Source organism: Lactuca virosa, chromosome 4, assembly GCF_052849685.1.
Source record: "Lactuca virosa cultivar CGN04683 chromosome 4, Lactuca_virosa_CGN04683_v6, whole genome shotgun sequence".
Taxonomy (NCBI): domain Eukaryota; kingdom Viridiplantae; phylum Streptophyta; class Magnoliopsida; order Asterales; family Asteraceae; genus Lactuca; species Lactuca virosa.
The window spans coordinates 67,502,556-67,527,832 of NC_136429.1; the positions used below are offsets into that span (position 1 = coordinate 67,502,556).

The 25,277-nt window shown below is 32.3% G+C and overlaps 1 protein-coding gene across 1 annotated transcript; it reads right to left on the bottom strand.

Annotated features, from left to right (window-relative positions):
• Positions 1-19,214: 19,214 nt before the first annotated feature.
• On the bottom strand, positions 19,215-21,020 carry LOC145104585 (protein FAR-RED IMPAIRED RESPONSE 1-like). Its single transcript, XM_079041806.1, has 3 exons — positions 20,563-21,020; positions 20,227-20,488; positions 19,215-19,541 (listed from the first exon to the last, which is right to left on the bottom strand). Exons 1-3 carry the CDS (start codon positions 21,018-21,020, stop codon positions 19,215-19,217), a joined length of 1,047 nt encoding a protein of 348 aa, XP_078897932.1.
• Between the last annotated feature and the right edge of the window lie 4,257 nt (positions 21,021-25,277).

Below are 25,277 nucleotides of genomic sequence, written 5' to 3' on the forward strand. Positions count from 1 at the left end.
AAATAAATCCATATGCAACAATTGGAGCACCTGGCTGATTGAGTTGATTTGCTTTGGCAGGTGTGGTTTCTTGTGATGCTTTCCTTGTGCACATTACACACACTTTTCAAATGTTATAAAGTCTCTGACAGGCAGGCCACGCACCATTTCGTTCTTAGCAAGACGATTCAGATTCTTAGCGTTAGCATGGCCGAGTCGTCGGTGCCACAACATAGCATTTTGTTCGGAGACCTTTGAAAAGAGGCAAGTGACTTGATCAGGGACGTTGCTATTCATGTCAATTATGTAGGCATTTCCATCTCGCTTTGATTTAACAAGAATCCATGCTTCCGGGATGACAATGCCAGGCTTTAAGATCAGATACTCTTTATCAGTAAAATGCATTGAATAACCCTTGCCGCAGATCTGAGACACGCTTAACAAGCTGTGCTTTAACTCGGGAGCATAGTTGACGTTCTCGAAACTCAGCACTCCGTTTGTTACAGTTCCTCTCTGTGTGATTTTTCCGCCTTCACCACCCGCAAAAGAAACAAATCCTCCGTTAAACGTCTGAATGTCGTTCAATTGAGAAATGTCTCCTGTCATATGCCGGGAGCAGCCGTTGTCGACATACCATGGTCTGACGACATTCCTCCGCAACTATCCCTGCAAAATGAGCGGTATCATTTAGATTTGGGAACCCAGGTCATTTCTTTCCTGGGTGGACCCTTTACGATCACAGATTTATCTTTTTAATCCTTTTGATTTTGTGTCATCATGTAACACTTTTTCAGAGGATGATGATGATTGGTTGGAAGATAGTTTGGGCACCCACTGGCATTTAGGTTTCGTAACATTCACGGGTGATTTTGAAACACATTCCTTTTTAGTTTGCTTTCAGCATTTGGATTTTCTACCAGAAGTGGTTGAAAATCCAGATTCACTCTTTGACGAAACCGACCTTGGCTTATCCGAGTTCGATTTTGGCAAACTGTTTGTGACTTTGTTATTGAAAACCTGTTTGTTCTTTTGAAAAACTGCCTTTTTCTGGTTTTGATTAGCCTTCCAATCATCATTTCGAGAACGAGATCTCGAGGACTTTCTAGTTAAAGACCTTCCTCGAGACTCACTCTTTCCTCGTTTAGACAAAAAATGCACAAATGCCCTATTAGGACAATTCCTAGCGATGTGACCGGCAGTACCACAGTTAAAACAAATCTGCTTATTATTATTGTAACTGGTACTGCCTTTGTCTGATTTGCTCTTTTTATTGACATTCTTACTTGAATCACCAGAACATGTGCAAGTATCAGATTGTGTGATATGTGGGAGTGAATCTGGTTGTGTGATTGGTGAAGTGGATGTGGTTGAAACAGGAACATCAAATTCAGGAACACCAGAATTAGCAAACAAATCATCAAATATGTCAAAGAAATTTAAATCAACATGATTCGATGCAGAAGTATCACAAGATATATCATGGACATTAACATCAGAAACAAAAGAGTCATTTTTTGAAACAAAAACATTAGGTTCAGAAACATATTTATTTTCAGAAATAGATCCTGCAGCTTCTTGCTTTGAGTGACTTAACAATTGATCTGCATGGGAAGTGAAAAGATTAGTATTTTCAACATTCATGATACCACTTGACACAAAACCATACTTGATAAATGGCTCTCTGTCTATTTTTGTTTTTGACAAAGGAACATTAGTGTAGGTATGATTAAAAGGAGGAGGCACCTTATCATATCCTAACCCCTTGGACTGATTTTCCTTGAATTTCAAATTGTTTTCAATCATTGATGCAACAACTTCGCTTGACAAATCAAATTTTCTAAATGTAAAATCTGCATTTTCAAATTTGTTTTTTAATTTGTCAAGCTCTGCAGTTACCTCAGTGAGTTGTTCATTCACATATCTATAATGTGTACTTTTAATGCTATATTCCTCCTGAAGTTTTCTAAAATCTTTCATTTTAGCTTCTAATTCAGCTCTCAGGGGTTTTTGTCCTTTTCTAAGTTCATACTTTTCATATTTCAAGTCCTCGTTCTCTCTAGGTAACAATTCTATATGCTCAAGAAGATTGTTAACTTTATCAATGCAAGTTTGAGAACAACAGGACTGACTTACCTCATTCTTTTTAGGTTCTGACTTGGAGGATACCATGAAAGCAAACTGCAACTCCATCATTTCTTCTACAGGATCAACTTCAGCTTCTTCCACAGGAGTATCATTGATTTGAGCCAAGTGAGCATTTTCAGGTCCTGAAATATTCAGTGCCTGAATCTGGTCCTCCCAGTCAAAAGACTGAGCAACCACTGCTAAGTTAGCAGTCTCACTGTTGACGGCAGCATTTCCGCGACCATTTCCCACTGGAACCATTGTTCGATCATTGTTTACTCTTCTATCTGGTTTGGGACACTCACGAGCAAAATGACTCGGCTCGTGACAGTTGTAGCAGCGCAACTTTCCCTTGTTAAACCCTACTTTCTTATCCGCATTCATTCCCAAGTTATTCTTTCCTGTTTTCTTAGCAAATTGCTTAGCCTTGAACACAGCCATAGCAATTTGCCAAGTGATGTCCATTTCCTCCACATCCTCTGGATGAATTTGATCCAAGTCAGCAAATGAGAGTTGAGGTGGGAGCTCTCCAGCTACAAAGGCATTGTAACAATTTACGAGTCCAGTAGCAAGCGCTAAGTTCTCATCATTTTCTTTAGAATGGGGAGCTGGAGCCATAGCTGATGTACTTGAGAAAGAAACAGTTTGAGGAACAACAGAAGATTGACTTTGTTGATGAGAAACAGATGATGAAGCAACATGTGGATGGGAGACAGATGCTGAGGTGACATATGGTGTAACTGATGGAGTGATAAATGTTTGATTTTGAGGCTGTTGAACAGCAAATGCTTGACTGGATGAAGAGATATAGGATGAAAAAGCATTGTTTGAGGAAATTCCAAGGTTCGCAGTTGAGTAAGAATTCACATGGTTCATCTCTCGTTGCTTGTCATCAAGATCACATGCTTTGATGATTGCCATTGTTTCAACAAGACTAAGACGATTTAAATCTTTTGTCTTTTTGATAACAGCCACATTCATGTCCCATGATTTTGGAAGTGAGTTCAGCAATTTCTTGTTTATCTCTGACCTAGTCAAGTAAAAGCCAGTTGTACTCATCTCAGTAGTAAGAGCAGTAAATTGTTGCAACTGAGCTTCCAGTGTTTCTCCAACTACATAATTGAACATGTTGAACTTTTGCCTTAACATATCCTAACGGCTTTCCTTCATATCCTTATTTCCCTCGTAAACCTCTATCAATGCTTCCCACAGTGCTTTAGCTGAAGTGTATTCTCTGAAACCTTGTGCAATGTCGGGCGATAGAGCCATGGTCAAGGTGGCCAATGCTCTTTCTTGTTCTTCAACATTTTCGAAATCATCTTCGGTGTAATTAGTGTATGGCTTGTCAATTACTTGTCCAGTTGGAAGATTTGTAGTTATTCTGATTGGTCCTTTTAGAATGCTTCTCCAAACCTTGAAGTCTTTCATTTTGATGTATTTTTCGATTCTGTACTTCCATTCTCGAAACCCTTCTGCAGACAACAATCGGGGAATACGAGTGGTTGTTCCCATAATAGAATCCAACTCATGATGAAGTGCTTGACTTTGAGAATCCATTTTAATTAATTTAGAATAAACATATCGAAACTTTAACAAATGAGATGCTTAAAACTTAAGATGGTTAATCTGTTAAGAAGTTTGCAACCACAAACACTTAACCGTACACGTTCAACCGCACACACCTAGCCGTACACGTTCAACCTCACACACCTAGCCGCACACGTCCAACCGTACACCTTCAACAGCCAACCGCACACCTTCAACAGCCAACCGTACACCTTCAACAGAACACTCAAAAATTCAATTGACACTGATTTGGCTCTTATACCAATTGTAAAGTCCCAAATACTAAGATCCAAATCAGTGATCAAGTGATATTGCAATCAATTAGAGTGTAGAAGGAGTAGAAGAAGAATTAACCCAAGCATGCACACATTTATATCATATAAACGTCAAATACACCTTGGAAAGCACACACATACGTCACTCTATCACTGACGCAGACACCTACTATTTATATCACTCCTAGCAGCACACGAGTGCACAACCACACACGCGTGTGCGGCCGCACACGGGGTGTACGGCCGCACACACGAGTTCGGCCGCACACAGTCATACAAAAAGTTACATACACACACCATAATCAACCCTAAAACCCAAACAAGACCTTTACAAGACAGATGCCTAGCCCAAACCACTAAATTATAGCCTATCAGTTCTTCAGCGAATACTCACCGCTAAACAACTCACTCATCGGAATGAAAATACTCCCTAGGCTCCCCTAGGATTCCCCTTATTCCGCTCTCCGCCATCAGCTGCAAAAAGGAACTCCTATTAATACCTACTAACCACTTCTCGAATACAACTACATGCTTCATGCACTAGATAATTCTTCGACTGCAAGATTCCGCTCTACAACGACTAGACTCACCCGAGAGCCGCGCAATATAGCTAAATCTAACCTTCTAAAATTATATACTCCATGAAACACGTAACCTAGCGTATTCGATTAACAGTTAGTCGGTGTTAATGGAAGTCTCTAAAAGCACAAAGCAAGCAACATTCGGGCATCAAGCAACCTCCACCGGAACATAAAACCACTCTTGTATACAACCCCAAATGCTCTATCCACAGCACAAAAGGCATCACCGAACTCAGGCAATCCTACCTCACAACTCCTGAAGATCTCTAATCATAAGCATGCAACACTACTAACTCACTGAACAGGCATAAAGGCATATCTCCTAAGCAGGCACACAAACATGCAATACTGAGCAGATTCATAGCCCTAAACTAGCATGCAATTTTATCAGCTCATAATAACAACACATAATCAAGTAAGGGTATTTTGGGAAATCACCTCTCGGGCTCTGGCTGATTATACACACCGCTTCGGACCTGCTTTAAAACTCTTTAATTTCCTTGGAAAATCGTGTGATGAAAAATCATTTCTTTTGAAAAGTTATCAACTCCTCAGTTTCATTCCAGACATACCTGAGGGTGTGTCCGAATCCCTCAAACCAAGGCTCTAATACCAAATTGTAACACCTCAAATTTCAAGACAAATTTTTCATTTTTAATTTACCAAACATTACTCATAAATCCAAGTCATCACATAAATTATAAGTCATTATCAAAACAATATCAGAGTATCCCAAAATCTACAAGACATCATAAGCTGGAGAATGTGTACAATCATGTCTCCGCCTTCCCGAAATCTACAGAAGTACCTGAAACACATTTAAATCAACATTGTAAGCACGAAGCTTAGTGAGTCCCCCAAAATACCACATACACAAATAATTAGCCTTTTGTGGTTAAATCTCGATAAAGACCCTCCGGTCATGTGTCTCAGTGAAGACCCTCCGGTCTCACGAATCGGCATGGACCCTCCGGTCATAACTTAATATATATACACAGAATAATACAACAACATAAATCACAAACACAGAATGCATATAGCACAAATATCAGTATAAGAAAATAAGACCCTTCGGTCAACAATACGAATAAGACCCTCCGGTCGATAATATAAAGAAGACCCTCAGGTCAATAATACGATAAGACCCTCTGGTCACACATGCATTACCACACAGGTAAGTATATTGAGGAGACTCACCTCGGATGATGAACAGATCCTACAACTGTTGTTGCTGCACACCGACCCCAAACACTGAGCCAAACCCACAACTAAACTCGGTTAGGATCTAAGACCATGCCCCCACACATTAAGTCTAAAGACGGTCCATTAATCTCGCCCATTAATAACCCAATCCCATTGGGCCCACCAAGGCCCAATACCAAATGGGCCCACCAAGGCCCAACCCTAAACTTATGTCCAAAATGGCAAGCCCAACACAAGGGTCCAAGACTTATATTCCTCTGATCAAAATCCCCAATACAGCAAGCCCAAAATCCAGACTCCAAACATTTAAGCCCCAAAACGAGATCTAGCCCAAAAGCCCACATCGAGACTACGCGGGGCATACCTCCCTGGTATGCTCAGCGTACACGCAACTCCTAATCGGGGAACTAGACCAGTACGCAAGGCGTACTAAGATTTACGCAGGGCGTACTACTTTGGTCCAAAAACTCGATTTTCGACTTAACCACTTCAGCCCAAAGCATCCAAACCTCAGGGAAGCTTCATTACAAGCCCCTAACTGATAAAGTTGGCGACTTTAGCAGTTTGCATGTCTTAATGGGACCCAACTTCCAAAAATAACCAATAAGGCTCACATTAATCATCTTAACACATGCATGGATGACTCTTAACCCCAAAGATGTCAACTTTAAGGATCTTGAACCTCATAAATACCAAGAGTGGCAATTCAAAGCTCTTGAATTGATAATAACCACTAGATCTCACCCATGTGATCCAAAAGAGGACAATTCTTACATAATCATAGATCTTGACTTCTAAAGAGCAAGTTCAGATCTTTATACCTTAAATGAGTTGAGAATGGGGTAGAGAGTCTGGATCTAAAAGCCTTCCCTTGAACTCCAAACTTGCACCAATCACCTTCTTCAAGGACATACACCAAAATACACCCAAAAGCACATAAATAAGCTCACAACACTCATGGGAGGGTTAGGGTTTTCGAGAATGGGTCTCAAGGACATTGGAGGCTGAGAATGAAAGAGCCTTGAGCTCATAAAGATGTTTAAATAGTGCCCAAACCCTAAAAATTAGGGTTTGGCACTCTTCTCATTACCTTGGGTGTACCCCCAGCTTACGCTGGGCGTACTCAACCAGGCACGTGCCACTTCCCATGCACGCATGGGACTGATTCGCCAACTTTTCCATTAAGGACTAAATCTGCCAATTATTTCAAATAACCATAACTTCCTCGTCTTAAGTCTGTTTCCAATGAACCTTATATCCACGAAAAAGGTGACGAGAAGCCCCACGCTTCTAACGACACACCATAGCCTTAAAGCTTCCCGAACAAAACCCAAAATCCTTAAAAGACCGAGCCAACGCCCTAACCGATACCCTTAGGCTCTAAAGCACAACCCGAAATCTTTTATCACACAACCTACCTTATCCAAAAAGGGCCTAAACCTTTCTCCTTTAAAGCCTTAAACCTTATCATACCCAGATTACGGCCCACAAGCCTAAAATCACAGAACGATCCGAAACAGGATGTTACATGTATAAACGTATTGTTTATGTATTTGTATGTATTTTAAAGTATTTTACATACTTTTTATGTATTGTTATGTGTTTTTTTATGTATTACATATATATATATATATATATATATATATATAGATGCTTATGTATTTTTATATATTTTAAATGTATAAACATATTGTTTTAAGTATGAAAAATTTGCAAAAATGGTCCCTGTGGTATGCATTTTTTTTGGGGTCTTAGTCCAAACCATGACTTTTTTGGTTTCGTGGTCCTTTTGGGCTACTTTCATTTTAGAATTGGTCCCCGATAAACTTGAAAAGACTACTTTGCCCTTTTAATTTGTTTTTTCCATTTACTTAAATATTTGTTTCTTTTATTTAATTATAAATGTTAAATCAAATCAAGAATGGGACCCACCTGCTCTCTCTCTCTCTCTCTCTCTCTGAAAAAAACCCACTTCCCCACCCCTTCTTCTTCTTCTTCTTCCTTACCTGCACTGCCATTCTCGAACATTCTCTCTGTTTCTTCCTTACCTGCACTATCATTCTCCAACTCGTGATTTACAGAGTCGTCTTCAACACACAAGAAAAAAATTTGAGACCTTCGTCCCTCGATTCGACTGATGAAACAGATTAAGGGGAAACGACCAATCTACACGGAATGAGGAGATAGATGGCTTACCAGCAACGACAGCAGCAGCGGTCGGCGGTGGCTGGAGGCTGTCGGCGACAGCAACAGCGAATGGCAGCGATTTGCGGTGGCATGCAGCAGGGGGCTGCTCCGACGGCCTTCTGCTGCTTCGCTTCTGTTTTAATTGGATGGAGACACAAGTGGGGGAGGAGGGGGAACTCGGTGGTGATCGGAATCAATAGTGGCGGTGGTTGTGGGTGGTTTTCTCGCCGGTGAAGGTGGTGGACGGCGATTTCCGGCCTTCCTTGCAACAGAAATGGTGGTGGTGGTTGATTATCTGAACAGGAGAGGAGGTTATGGTTGTTGGTTGCCAAATGGTGGTCAACGGTAGTGATTCACAACAGTTACCAGTGGTTCTATGGCGGAACATTAGTGTAACGATGGTGGTGTTTCAAAATCAGGAGGCTTGGACTGTGAATTGGTGTAGATGAAGTGGCCCCTTTTTTTTATCAGTCGTATCCTACCGTCTGTTTAGGAAGAAAGTAACACCTTCCTATACGAGAGAGAGAGAGAGAGACAGAGACAGAGAGAATGTGGGTCCCTTCTTGATTTGATTTAACATTTATGTTTAAATAAAAGAAAAAAATAATTAAGTAAATGGAAAAAACCAATTAAAAGGGCAAAGTCGTTTTTCAAGTTTATCGGGGACCAGTTTTACAATGAAACTAGCCCAAAAGGACCACGAATCAAAAAAACTCGTGGTTTGGACCAAAACCCAAAAAAAAAATGCATACCACAGGGACCATTTTTGCAATTTTGTCTTTAAGTATTTATATGTATTTTTTTTAAAGTATTTTACATATTTTTTGTATATTTTTATGTATTACATATTTATATGTATTTTTACTTATTTATTTATTTTTTGGGTCTTTTATATAGATGTTTATGTATTTTAAAAGTATAATCGTATTATTTTTACATATATATGTATTTTTTACTTCAAGTTGTCTTCACCATTTCTTCTAATTCACACAGCTTCTTCAAGTATGTCTAGATGGTTTTCCTACATACCCACATATTTTAACCTTTTACCGTGCGATGTTTAATTTCAACCATCTAGACATAGTCGAAGACGTTGTACGAATTGGATGGAATAGTGAAGAAAACTTGACGTAAAAAATACATAAACATGTAAAACAAAATACAGTTATATATTTTAAATATATAAACATCTATATAAAAAACTTTAAAAAAATCCATAAATACATAGAAATTCATATAAATACATAATATATAAAAAAACACATGAAAAAACATAAAAATATGTAAAATAATTAAAATACATATAAATACGTAAAAAATGCATTTATACATTTGAAATACATAAATATACATAAACATTTATATAAAAAACTTTTTAAAAAAATACATAAATACGTAATACATAAAAAATAACACATAAAAATAAATAAAAAATATGTAAAATACTTAAAAATACATAAAAAAAATACGTTTATAAATTTAAAATACATAAAAATATAAACATATACATATAAATAGATAAAAATATGTTTATATATTTAAAATATATAAAAATACGTAAACATATACATAAAAAACTTAAAAACAATACATAAATACGTGTGTGTGTGTATATATATATATATATATATATATATATATATATATATATATATATATATATATATACAAGTTTTGATGAAATCTGTAGAAAAGTTCCATTATTTTTGAAAATTTAACGATTTGGTCTCATGACCTGTTGAAAAGATAAAAAATGATTAAAGTGAATAAATTAGACGGTTTCTTGAGTTTTTTATTCAAAAAGTTAAAAAGTCATGCCTTTTTTGTTCAAAAAATAAATTTAGCACTTTGGTAAAACTTTTTTCAAAATATTGAGATTTTTCTAAAGATTTCTCGTTATGTTAATGAGCTTATGATTTATGAACATGATTTCAAATGAATTAGAATGGATTTGAAAATGATTAAATGCTTATTTCTAAAACGTATGTATGTTACAATACAGAAGTCTAATGTATTCTCCTTATTTTTAAATGACATGTATTCAGGTACCCAAAAATATTGTAGTGATTTAGTATTTTCTTGATTTTTAAATGACATGTACCCAAGAAATGTTGTAGTGATTTAGTTTCACTAGCATGAATTTTAGGATACTATAAGACTTTTCATTGGAAGATAGCTGTGTAAAATAAGATCTTTTTCCAAATATTGTAATTATCACCTCAATGATATAGTAAATTGGTTTTCCGCATCCCCAAGTTATGGTTTTTCCCAATTCCCTGTCAGTTTCCACATAAGGTCTTGGTGTCATCTTTTATTATTTTTGTTTCTATACAATTATTGATAAAAAACAATCAGTTTTTTGTTTAAATAATTATCGTACAACTTGTTTCAATGTGTGTTCCTGGTGGCATTTGTATTTCTTGTTGATTTGGTTTCTTAGTTATAAGTTATAACCAAATCATTGTGTTTATATAGTTAACGGGGAGTACTAATGTCAATTAGGCTAGATATTAAATTTTCTTTGGGAGGAAAAATTACAACCCTCCATCTTTTTGTAGTCTTTGTACCACCATATATAAACTGTCCCACATGGAGTCCAATTTTTTTTGCTGCATACACCATTTTTAAGCTATATGAAAAAAATAATCATTCGTTATAGTTTTTTTCACATGCATTATGTCAAAGAAGTGAAAAGTGGAGTTTGGACGAGGGTTGTTGGCAATGAAAATAACGGACGGTTTCGTGTCCATGTAAATATTTAATTTGGGTTTTAATTTCACACTTAAGAAATTAAGTACATCATTATTTAATAACTATAACTTTTTCTTTATAAACAACATGTTATGATATAAACATCTATATTTTATAACTAATTTTATGATAAATGTCTTAAAGAAGTCAATTACTGTCCAAATTAGCAACAAATATAAGTTTTTCCGCTACTTTAATTCCCTTTTTTTTACTTTGTTAATCATTTTCTCTTCTTTTCCATTTCATTTAGAGTGTTGTTTCTGTGCAATAATGTCTTTCACTTTTCAATTCCCCGTTGATTGGCTAGTAGCTTTCTTATAATCTGGTACATATAGTGGAAATTCCCCACCATGATAAAATTGCTCATGTCGTGAGCTAAAACCGAGAAATGGGTTGTTAAGTAACAATTACAGTTGTTGTCTTCAGGTCAATAATCACCCTGGTCAGTATTGGAGGAGCTTGCAACTCTTTTATCTTTATTAACTTTCTTGGCTTACACTTGAAACACTCTACGAAAACCAAGTTATCAGAATATATATATATATATATATATATATATATATATATATATATATATATATATATTGGTTCCCTTGAGATAAATAAAAAAATTAGAGATTGTGAGATATGTGTATAACCGTTTGATGTGCTTATGTTTGTTTCTAAAACGATGCGGTGACATATTTGTAATTATATTGATAACTTATTAAACTAACGCTGTTAATTTAAGATTGTGGGGCTATTGTTGTAATTTTACAAAGATTGATATGAATTTTGCAGGCTACGATACTGTAACCGCCTATGTCTTTCTTTTCTTTCTCGATCAAAGTCTCACTTCGAACTCTCAGAAACCCTCTTTTTCTTTCTTTATCGCATTTTGCCCTAGTTTTCGTTTCTTACCTGTTCCTGAGAAATCAGTAAATGTCTTCAGGAGAAAATATAAACGAAGTCGCATCTTCGTTAATCGAAATGAAATGTTAGAATGCGAGTTATTTTTCATTTGATTGATAATGCATGTTTTTATTAATTAGTTAACTGTAGTTTTATGTTGATAATGATGTTTTTTTGTTTTGATTCAGTAGGTTTTTCTTCATTTTAACTTTTCGTCATTTTAACTTGATTTTGATGATTGTCTCGTTTAGAGTTGATATGTTTTTTATTATGTTTGTTTGTGGTGGTTTTTGATGTAAGTTTTTGTTTATATTTTCACAGATAAGGATTTCAAAAGAAACTATGTTCGGAAAAAATTCAAAAATTAAAAAAATTATCGAATGCAGTAGAAGTGCTGTTATTTCCGAAGGTACAGTTCAAAAAAAATCATCTATGATTAGAAGTAGAAATAAACATATAACTTAATGTTTGAAGGTATTTGTTGTAATCATAACTGATTTTGTGATTTTTTCAATATATTGAACATAACATTTAGTTGTATGTTTATTTGTAGTTTTAATCATAAATGATTTTATACGTTTGTTTATAATCATTGGTAAATAGTAATGATAAATGTATTTTTATTTATCAAACATGAATATAAAGTTAATTTTGTAATCATAACTAATTTTGTGGTTCTTTTAAGTGGATTGTATATAACATTTAGTTGTATTTTTATTTCTTGTTCTAATCATAAATGATTTTATACATTTGTTTATAATCATTAGTGAATAGTAATGATAAATGTATGTTTTTTATTTTTTACTAACACTATGTTTGTAATGAAAATTGTAGTTAAAAAAGGGAATGTAGATAGCTCAAGGAAGACACGATCATCTTCCAAAAGAGAAAAGGCGAATGAGGTGTTGCAAACACGTTCAAAGACATAAAAAAAACAGTTATTGAACAACCAAAAGTGAAGCTGAGGGTTAAGGTCAAAACTGTAAATAAGAAATGTGAACTATTTGATGAAGATGATTTAGATTTTCAGAGTCGTCCTAGATCTTCAAAGAAACCGAAGAGAGAAACTAAAGTTTTGAAGAAAGATAAAAAAGTTGTTGTTATAAAAGAATTTCCTTCATTGAATAATAGATGTTTACCCGGGCCATTGTTGGGTGTTATTCAAGTTTTAAGTAGAGAACAGAAGGATTGTGTTAGGGCTATGGGATTTGGGAGTTTGTTAGGGATGAAGATGATTGACGTACCGTTGAAGATTGTTTATTATGTTCTTGATCATTTTAATTTTGAAACTTTGAAGGTGGAGTTTGAGAATTGTCAAGTTAGTGTTGATAGTAAGTCTGTTCAAGAGATGTTAGGATTACCATCTGGTGTCTCATTACTTTCAAACATGGATTACATTTCGGAATAATAAAGAGAGTTGTATGTTTGAGTGGAAGAAACAGTATGAAAATATTGATAAATTGAGATTGAAACATCTAAAGAATGAACTTGTTCGAACTAGTGTTGCGGATGATAACTTCAGAATCAATTTTTTGGTTCTTTTTATCAATACTTTCTGTGAGTCTACAAGCATGGGTAAATATAATCTGAATCCATTGCATTTAATCAGAAGAGATACTGATTTAAGTAGCATTGACTAGTGCGATTACATTGTTGATTGTTTGGTAAGGATGAAGAAGGTTTACAATCCAGAGAAAGAATCTTCTTTCTTTTATGGACCAGCAGCATACCTTATGGTACGTGAGTTATTTTTTTATATTAATTATTCTTTTTAGTTGTAAAAACATGTTTGTTTTTATAATAAATCACATATGATTTTATTACATATAATCATATATGATTATATAGTATAATTTTTGTTTAATTATATATTACACATCAAAATCATATATGATGTTATATATGTTATGATGTTATATATGTTTTTTGTAGTTGTTGTATGTGAATACTTTCAAGTTTGATCATTTGCAAGTCACACGTAAACGTCCAACTGTTTTTTATTGGACGTCAGAGAAGATAAGGTTTCTTGAGGATATTTTACAAGAGAGTGGAGGATTTGGATGTGGACATGTTAATGAAGCATATGTTGAAGAAGAATTTCAAGAATCTGAGTATAATGAGGAGGAATCTGGTGGTGATGAGGATGAATCTGATGGTGAAGAGGATTTATGTGATGAGGATGAATAAGATTTTGATGTTAATAAAGTTAGTGTTGTGGAGGTAATTCTATAGTTTTATTCATTTATGATTTAATTAGTTTATTCATTTATGACTTTTTATGTTTAAGTATTTTAGTTGTAAGTGTCTTTTTTCTTATGTAGATGTATGAAAGTAAAATTTCATGTATGTATCAGAAGATGGAGGATTTGAAAAAGGATCTTGTTGTAAAGATAGATGAGGGAGTGTTGAAGTTTCCTCAAATTCAAAATTTGAAAAATTGGAAATTATTATTTCCTGTTGAAGATTTAAGCACAGAAAATTTTGATTTCCATTATGTTTCATAAAAAAGTAAAGAACTGATATTGACACCTGGTTTTGTTCAAGTTAATGATGAAGATTATGGGAATGATTTTCTTAATGATGATGAAAATGTTGAAGATTATGATCAAGGGAAATGTTCTGGTGGTCATGGGGGTGGAAGTGGTCCACATGAGGGCAATATTGGTAAAGGTGATGATGTTGATAAAAATAATGATTTGTTGAGTGAGAAAGAAGATGAAGATGATGAACAAGGAAATGGAAGTGGATGTAATAAAGAAGAGGCCATGAATTTAAATTTCGTTGTTGAAAATGTTACTAAGAGTGTGGGTCTAATTGATAGCCAGGAAGGTGTATCTTTTGGTCAAATTATTTGCGATCCAATTGTTGAAAGTTTTCTTAAAACTCTGGATGAAGGTAGGCATATATTATTATTATATATAGTTTAATCATATATGATTTTAATGTTTTATATTTGAATTTTATAGGTACTGATGGTTGTATAAATCATAAACAAGTTGAAGATGATGTGAATGAGAATTTGACTGGTTTTGATGATGGTAAGTATTTATTTATGTATTTTTAATACATAATATATATATATATATATATATATATATATATATATATATATATATATATATATATATATAACTATGTTATATAGATGATTCAATTATGATTTTAATAATTTAGGGACTGTAAATTTGGGTGAGGATGATCATAAGAAAAAAGTAATTTCAGATCATACTGTTGATAAAGTTATTGTAGCAAAGAAGGATGGAGAAGGTGAAGATGTTGAAGTTCATTTGGATTTAGCGAAAGAAATAGAAGATTGTTCAAATAAAAATAAAGATGGAGGTAATTTGTTTATAATTATTGTTTATTCATATATGATTGTGTTTATAATTATTGTTTATTCATATATGATATTTATAATTTTATTGGGTAGAAACTGTTGAAGATAGTTCAAATAAAAACAAGGATTCAAATGAGACTCAATCATTGAAAAATTAAATTGTTCCAAGTTTTAGTCTTGGATTTAGTCAAGATTCTGAAGGTTCCAAGAAATCATCTCAAAGTCAAATTTCTTCTAAACGGATGACAAAGAAAAAGATTAAGGATAGAGTTTATCTGGGAAAACCAAGTGTCGGTCCAGAGTGTGTTATTCCAAATGTTGATGTTATTGATGCTAGTCCAGTTTCTTTTGCACCCCCTTTGGGTACATTAGAAGGACCATCAAAACCTGTTTCTAGCAAACCTAAAGATATAAATGAAGAAGCAACAGCCGTAGTGGATGTCAAAGGAAAAAGAGAAATGAAGTTTTCTTATGTTTATAAGTCACCATTTAAGGAAAGGTTAATTGATTTTAAACCAAGTTTGACACAAGTAGAAAATGTTGTTTGTGAATGGTTTTTCAGTCTTCAAGGAAATCCAGGGTAATTTTTTTAATATAATTTATTATTTTTATAATTATAATTTTTTATTTTAAATAACATTTAAATAAATATCTACAAGGATATCGTATTGCTTATGGAAACAGATGTTATTGGTTTTAGAGCTAATTATGAAATTCTTTATAAAAAACCTATTTGCATGTAAGTGTTCTTCATTTATGGTCTCGTATACTAAATCATCAAGAGAAATTCAGAGATGTTGTTAATTCTCTACTCAGATTGTTCATGAATTCTGATACTGTAAGTTTTTATTTTATTCTTTGCTTTTCATATTTTGATAACCATTAATATATTTTTTTTAAATATTTACATGTTATTATATAATCATTTATGATTTTCTTATATTATAGACTTTGTCATTTGAATATAATCATTTGAATGAAACTGCAAAATATAAAGCTTTCAAGGAGAATTTCTCTCGTAGTGTTTCTGGTGATAGAGACTTGAAGATTTTGAAGGATGTTTATATGGTATATTTATTTTTTTATACATATATATATATATATATATATATTAATGTTTTCGTTCTAATATTATACATGTTGATGTTAGGTATTTTTCCCCGTTTTGAGGCATAATCAAATATATCTTATTGTTATCAATCTGAAGAAACGTGCTTTTGAGGTTATCGATAATGGTGCAGATGATGTTGATTTCGATGATAAGTATGGTGCGGTTTTTAAACCTCTTGTAAGTTTCAAATGATATTTATTCTTTAGATTTGAAATCGTATATGATATGTTTTATAATTATTATACTTATATTTTTCTGGATTGAAATCATATATGATTTTCAAAAAAAGTCTTTTTTGAAGTATCTAAAAGAGATCAATCATGTTAAAGCAAATGAAATGGATGATAAAAATCTTACGCCAATAAGATTGATAATGCCATGGAGGATAGTTTATAACGAAGTGAATTATGGAGTTTTTGTTATGAGACATATGGAGAGTTATTTTGGAGAAAAAGTTCTAAATGGAAATGTGGTCTTCCAAAAGAAGGTGCTTCTCAAGAAAATTTTTTGGAGAAGTTGAGAATGAAATATGCAGCAGCAATTTCAACTTCTGAGATTAATACAAAGCATGATGATGTGTTGAAAGCTGCATATAAGTATCAAAAATTTGATCCAAAGATTCGTGGTAAGCATGCATATGATGGTCAATGGAATATAGAAACAAGGTTGTCAAAGTTTTTTTGATTGAATATTTTCTTATTTTAGAAGTAAATGAATGGATGATGTTTTAAGAACAAGTTTGTTTATGTTGTCTTAGGCTATGGATATTTTGAGGAATGTTTGTTTTTATGGTGATGGAAAACAAGTTCATATGTAGTTTGGTGGATTTTATTATGTTATTGAATGTTAATCATAACTGATTATGTTATATTTTTATATGTAATTATGTTTTTAGTACTGATTATATGTTGGTTATATGTAATCATTAGTGATTGTATCACTTAATTTTTTATTTGTTGTTGTAATCATAAATGATTACATATGTTGTATAGCACATTATAATTTATTATATATTTTTATTGATAAGTGAGCTTATCTTTAGTGCATCGAACACATCACCATGAAGAATCTTATCTTTCTAAGATTTTACTTTTGTTTTTTAGTGTTTGTGAAGAATCTTTCGTTTATAAATCAAAAGGAATCATGTTTTCCATTGAGTTGTAATTTGTTTTTATCAAAGGGGTAGCCTCGTGGTACCCTTTATATTTGCTTATGCTTCTATAATGGTTAGTTTGTTATATTAATATCTACATTTTTTAATTTAATTTTTTTATATATCACAATTGATTATTTATGATGTAAACAACTTCCATTTCATTTCAGGTAAATTATGGACTCTATAAATGAAAAATAAATAATTTTGCTGTATCTAATAACATGTTTCCCATTTTTTCAAGATTCTTGTTCTTTTATTTGTAGCTAGATTTTCATACAGATTATATCTGACTCCAAGAACACCACTTCTCCCATTACTTAAAAAGTTTATCTGCATTGAACATATCAGATCTTTACTAGATGTATTTGAAGTATAGGAATGTTGTTCATTTAAAGAAGATTTCTTTTTAATGAACAATATTTCTCTAAATCAGATATGTAGTAAAGGTGTGTTATGTTCAATGGATATAATCTTTATAAGTAATGGTGGAAGTATTCTTGGAGTCAGCTACAATTTGTATAAAAATCTAGCTAGGAATATGAAGAACAAGAATCTTGTAAAATGGGGAACGTGATATTTGAGACTTGTGAAATTGTTTGTTATTGAAGATTTTATCATGTTTGATGTTATTCTATGATGATGAATATTGTTATCTTTAGATTTTTTATGAACAATGTTGTATATTTTTTAGGAACAATGTTGTTGTATATGGTTATATGTAATGGTTAGATGTTATTTATGTGTAATCATATTTTTAATCACTTATGATTAAACAAAACATATGAAGTAGTATTACATAATACTTTATGTTTATACAGATGAATATTGTATATGGTTGTGTGTAATGATTACATGTATTGAATAACAGTTTGTATGTAATCTTAAATGCTTGTACTAACATTTAATAGAAGTTTAATCATGAATGAATATATTATCAAATCAAAGAAAGGATTATCAAAGTAGATTAAATCCGATAGACAAAATCATAGTAAATTCTGTTTTATAAAAAGAGTAAAGTGTACTAAACAAAAAGTATATTATTTAGAAAAAAAAATTCATGACTTATTCATTACTGATTAAAGCAGTAATTATCTATGTAGCTTTTGATGATTGTTCTGCTGCAAGTTTGATTGGGCATGTTCGCAAGTTATGGGGAGCCCTTTCTCCACATCCTGAGTATCTTCTTGTTTTCTTGTTTGAATTTTTATACGCTATTTCTATTGCACTTTGAATTCTATTTTTCTTTCCACTTCCTTTATTGCTTTGAACATTTGGAACATTGATGTCAATGTCTTTTGGAATAGATATGCCCATAAGCTTTCCTACCTCTTCAACATCTGTCCTATTTTTCTGCAATTCATTTGTAGGATTGTTTTCATATTCCTTCAGCATGCTTTCTGTTTTCTTAACAAACAAATCCATTTTTTCTTTATTTTTTCTTACGTATTCCAAACATGCTTCAAAGTTGTAGTATGCTTGATTGACAAATCTGTTAATTTCACTATCTCCTGTATCATATACATGTCTACCAAAATGATAATGCTTTAATATCACATCCTTTCTCCAACGATTCTCAATGTACTGTTCAGGTATTTCCTTAATTCCATGTTTCATGAGTATGTTGAATGCATGTCTGCACAAAGTCCCAAAGCAGTTGAAGTGTTCACAAGTACATTTTACATCATTTGTTGGAAGTTTTATTTCTACCTGCTCAAAATAAAATTAAAGCATTAAGTGTTTTATAATCATAACTGAATATTTTTGTATATTATGGTCTGATTCAACAAAATTTAAAATAAGAATATATTACCTCAAATTCTGTTTTTAGATCTCTGTTTTTGTTCAGTTGTTCCACTTTGTATAACTCTCATCCATTTTTTGTTCCAATATGTTCGTATTGGCAGTACCAGGAACCTTTATAGATTTCTTTCTGTACTTCATAAAACAATGTACTTGTATAAACTTTTGCAACATGTTTTTCTATCAGTCGCAGTGAAATAAATTTATATATCGCCTTCTTTGTTTGATGATCAAGCTCCTTTTGTGTATTTCTTTATTTTTGAATTGTTGTGTCATAGTTCATCATGAAATGTAAAAGTAAATTTCCAGATTGAGAGTAAGTGTTGAAGAAGGAATTCATGCTTTCTGATCTTGAAGTGGTTTTCATCAATCCAGACATTCTTGTGTCACTGAAGTATGCAGGTATCAATTTGTCACGGAATTCAAACATATCATTGAACCATCTTTTATCTTCTAGATTGAATTCATTAATAATCAATTCCCACTTCTTTTCAAATTCATCAGGTTTGATATGCATGTTCCAAACAAGCTTGTTAAATCTCTTCTTGAAGTCTTTGTTTTTATATAAATCGTCAATAACCTATGAATTAACAATTTTAGTTATATAACTATAAATTATATACCTATTTGGATATATTATATACGAGTAATCATATATGATTAATCATATATGATTACTGTAGTGTAGGATATATCATATATGATTAATCATATATCATATATGTACTGTAATGTAGGATTGATCATATATGATTATATAATCGTATTATATAATCATATATGATTATATACTGTATCATCATATATCATACTATATAATCATATATGATTATATAGTATGATATATGATAACTTGTATTATTATAATCATATATGATTAATCATATATTATTATATAATCATATTATTAAAATACTTAATTATATATGATTATATCATACTATATAATCGTTTATGATTATGTAGTATGATATATGATAACTCATATTATTATAATCATATATGATTAATCATATATAATTAAGTATTTTAATAATATGATTATATAGTCATATATGATTATATATTGCATTATCATATTTCATACTATGTAATCATATATGTTTATACAATATGATATCTGATAATTCATATTATTAGAATAGTTAATCATATATGATTAATCATATATGGTTATACAATATGATATCAGATAATTCATATATGAATCATCTGTCATAATACTATATAATCATATATGATTATATACTGTATTTTTATTATACATTTGCTTGCAGTTTTTTCATTATGTGCCACATGCATAGTCTGTGTCCTGAATTTGGTAAGACAGATTCCACTGCTTGTTTTATTGCTGGATCTTGATCAGTTAGAACAATTTTTGGTGCTTTCCCTTCATGAGCTCTAAGAAAAGCTTTAAGTAGCCATTCATACGACTCAATTGTCCCTCTACTCAGCAAGCCAGCACCAACAGTAACTGATTTCTTGTGGTGGTCAACTGTTGTGAATGGAACAAATACCATTTTATACCTATATAAAGAAAATGTGTTGAGTACAATCATATTTGATTAATAGTATGTTTGAATTTATATACATTAATTTACTTGTTTGTTCTGAAAGTTGCATCAAAAGATATAACTTCTCCAAACTCTGCATAAAAATCATTTTCTCTTTCATCTTCCCAAAACATAGCAGCCAACAGATCTCCATCACGTAGGAACTCAAATGAATAATTTGGGTAATGATCTCTACGGTCATTCATTTTGTTTATCATTATTTGAGCATCCTTGTAACATAAGATTCCATTTACTCCTCTCCTCAAGTTTTTGTAATCTGTTACCTTCGCCCCTACATATTCATATCCTCCTTTCAAAACTGCTCGTATTTTATGAGCCATTGTGGGACCAATTTTAGATTTTGATGCACGTACTACAAACTCTTTTTCAGAATATGACATCTTTCTTGCCTTTTTCGTATAAGGTCTTTCCTTTGATACTTTCCAGTGGGTGGTTGTACAATTCAAATAATTTCTTAACTTTGTAATCTGTTGTTCCATAAACATTTTCAAATATAATCTTTGTTGTACACCCAGTAATTATCTTGTTTGAATTTGGTTTCCTCTTGATAGAACTTGTAGCCAACGTATCACAAGGTTTTGGTTTATCCTTGCCACCCCTATTGCGTATAACATTTTTTTTATTTGACTATTGTATTTTGATTGGCTACTCAGCCTTGTATGAAAACCTGCCATTTCTGCATAATCCGTATACATTTTTACTGCCAAATTTTGTGATTTGAAAACGCTGTTTACAACCGGTACAAATTATGTAGGGACATCTGGTTTATATTCAGATTCTTCAATTATGTTACTGCAATATGATTCATTTGTTGAATTGGAACTTTCACCTGATAAAAGAAGGGAATGACAAATATGTTATTATATAATTTTATGATGTAATAATCATATGTGATTAACGATATGTATTTTTATTTTAGTATAAAAAATCATATATGATTTTAGATACTAATATATTATTAGATATTAAATCATATGTGTTTGTACATTGTATTATATGATTGATCATATACTATATTGTGTAATCATAAATGATTATACGTATTAATTTATAAATAATCATACTTGATATTGTTTAATCATATATGATTAATCATAAGTATTTGTAGTTTTTAATATATGATTAATCATATTTTATGATGTATAATCATATATGATTATTCATCCAAATATAATATTAATATAGATTTCAATTTGAAAACATATATGATAAATCATAATTACAAACTATAAATACATATGATTAATCATAGATATGAACAGTCATATATGATTATTCATCCTATATGATTAATCACATATTGTATTGTGTAATCATATATGATTAATCATAATTTATATTATATAATAAAAGAATCAGAATGAAGTGTAGAAACTGTAATGTAATATGTAGTATTAAAACGAATTAGTTGTACCTTCAATACGAATCGTATTTTAAAGTTCTTCAGAAGTGAAAGAAATTGAATCGATTTGTTCGTTGTTACGAGATGAATTGATTTCAGCTATAATAGTATCAGTTGCGATCGACTTGTCAATTTCTTTTGGATTAGACATCATTTATGAAAATTGATTTTGATTCAATTTTCAAATGTCATGTTTATGATTGCGAGGTGCTTTTTTCGTCGCTTTGAGGATTGTGTCTCGTATTTATGAGGATATGAACTGATGCTCTGTTTCGATCGTTTTTTTTATTTGAAGAATGCGATTAATTTGATAATAGATTCAGTAAAAATAGGATCTTTTTGATTATATTGAATGATTGTTGAAGATTGGATGATATATGATTACGTGATTGATACTCAAAATCGATTATTTAGCAATATGATGATTTTTAGAGAATGAAGGTGTCCGCTTTCTGAACATTAATTTGAAATTTACTGTTATACCCCTGAATCATTTAACAGTTGACGGAAGTTGACGTTAAGTTCCATTGGCTGATATTTAATCTCACAATCTCTAATTTTTTATTAATCTCAAGGGAACCATACCCTATATATATATATATATATATATATATATATATATATATATATATATATATATATATATATATATATATACACACACACACACACGACACAAGAAAACAATGATCATTCCTTCTCTTCTAATAGGTACAAAGCGTAATTTCACAACATTGTTGCTACTTTACAACCTGTCTAACTCTACGAAATTTCATTTTTTAGTACTCCTTTCACATAAAGTGCAAGTTTTCATCCATCACATAATATTTCTTTTGAAACATATAAGTGTTTTGTAGTTGTGGCTTTACAAAAAAAATGAAGTTTAAAAATACGATGATTTTGTTAACATACACCGTCCTTTTTGATATCATATAAAATAGCTAGCCCTATGGTTTTTTATATTAACCTAATTAGCTATTGATCCTCAAAGGCATATACAAAGGGAAAATGACTTTGTATGGTTAAACTATCATTGATATAAAAATGTTTATGGAATAATGATATGTTTGTCTTATTGATACATGAACTCCCTTTATATAGGGGAGATACAATAGTCAGGAGAATATACAACAATCATTATCTAAAATACATATTCAAATACATAGAAAGTATATCTCGTCTAATAGTCTCCCGTGGTTGGAGCGACAAAGGAGAAAATGCTCAAACTGGAATGAAAGCTTTGAAAGAGAGCGCGCAAAATACCCTTCATAAAGATATCAACATATTGATATGCGGCTGGTATGTGTAGAACACGAATATGACCCATGCGAACTTTTTCCCGGACAAAATGAATGTCAATTTCAACGTGCTTAGTCCGTTGGTGTTGGACATGGTTTTCCAACAAGTAAATAGTTGATATGTTATCACAATAGAGTAGAGTTGTTGTTACTGGTACATATAGCTAGGGTTGTCAAATCGGGCAGTCGTGTCGTGTTTTTGTCCGGCACGACATGACATGACAATATTTTTTGTAACACGAACACGACAATGTTTTGTGTAACACGGACACGACATGACACGATGTCGTGTTTTTTTTTCTCTAACACGAAATTGAACCAATTAAAACACAACAACACGAAACGACATGACACGACACGACATAGATAATATTACATAACTATTAGATTATTTAATTCATACTTAATCATATATAACATGACAAAAACGAGAAACATGAAAAGCATGACAAACACATGCTCAATCGTGTCATATTCATGTCGATTTATGAAAACGAACACGACAAGACACGACATCGGGTTTTTAAACTTGCCACGAACACAAATTCGAATTTTGATTTCATCCCGATTCTGTTTCGTTTCGTGTATTTTTGTCGTGTCGTGTCATAAATTGACACCCCTATATGTAGCTCAAGAAGAAAATTTTGTAACCAGCTAGTCTTGGCTATAACATTGACCACACCCTTATATTCGGCCTCGGCGCTTGAGCCGGAAATGATATGTTGTCGTTTGGAAAACAATGACACAAGATTATCCTCGAGATAGATGCGGTAACCACATGTGGATCATCGTGAGTCAGGACACCCTCCCAATCGACATTGGAATAGGCGGTGAGCCGATGACAGTGTGATGGTGAGATACGAAGGACGAATGCTCTTCATAAACTGGAAATGTAGTTCTCGAGGGGCGTACATAAAAAAAGTCAAACTTGTTGCGTCGCATATGAGATTTCGGGTCGGGTAAAAGTTAGGTATTTGTAACGCCCGCAGATTCGGGCTAGTCAATTTAGAGATAATAAGAGTTAAAAATAAGTTTTTGATAGAATATTATTTAGGATAAATATTCTTAACAAAATTATAGTATATGTCACAAGTATTTCGTACATATAAATAACGCTGAAATCCGACTTATAACGAAGAAGTTATGACCCGTCAAAGTTTCGTGATTAAACCGGCACGGCTTCGCGTATCGTAAAAAGTAAATTTTCGAAAAAAATACTTTTTAGCCTTAGCAATCTAAACAAAAGTCATAGTAGACATTAAACCAAGAGCATGCATATAGAGAACATCCAAATCTGACTTCGTTATAGGATATTATAATTTTTCTAAGATTCATGTAGTAGTATACAACTCAGAAATCGAATTTTATGATCGGTCGAATTTTAGCCAAAAGGATCTAAACAAGAATTGAAGATCTCGTTAATAGGAGTTCAATAATAAAAAGATAGTAAAAAACAGAGCCCGTATGTGAAAGATATGGACGAAACTTGGTCCCTACTCTTCGAGCGCCGCGAATTCGATACAAATATGTAAATCTGAGATAGAATGAGAATTAGCCGATGGAGTCTAAATGAAAGCTGTAACACTCAAAAATACCAACACATGGATATAAAGAACATCGAGAATAGAGCTCTTATGTTAAAGATATGGGTGAAACTTAGTCCATACTCTTCGAGCACGATAAATTCGATACAGATTTGTAAATCTGAGATAGAATGAGAATTAGCCGACGGGGTCTAAAGGAAAGTTGTATTACTTGTAAATACCAATGCGAAGATATAAATAACATAGAAAACAGAGCTCGTACACGGAAGATACAGACGAAACTTTATTCTACTCTATGATCAAACCTCTATAAATAGAGAATGAATTATTCATATTTCTTTACTCAATTCCTCTAAACTCTCTCTAGAATTCTTCTTTCTTTCTTATTCGATTTCTCCTAGCTTTAGGGTGTGATGGAGAAACTCTGAGCTGCCAAAAAGCCGACGAAAAGAAGTTTTTAGAGTCGCATTTCTGCCCGCGTAATTTCCCAGTTGTTAT

What these genes read in the sequence shown, in the direction of transcription:
- LOC145104585 (XM_079041806.1), bottom strand. Translation starts at nt 21,020, where the DNA reads ATGTTTATGGAACAACAGATTACAAAGTTAAGAAATTATTTGAATTGT. An exon ending in GCAACTTTCAGAACAAACAA is followed by an intron (nt 20,489 to 20,562) that starts GTAAATTAATGT and finishes TTCTTTATATAG; the next exon opens with GTATAAAATGGTATTTGTTC. An exon ending in TGAAAAAACTGCAAGCAAAT is followed by an intron (nt 19,542 to 20,226) that starts GTATAATAAAAA and finishes GTTAATTCATAG; the next exon opens with GTTATTGACGATTTATATAA.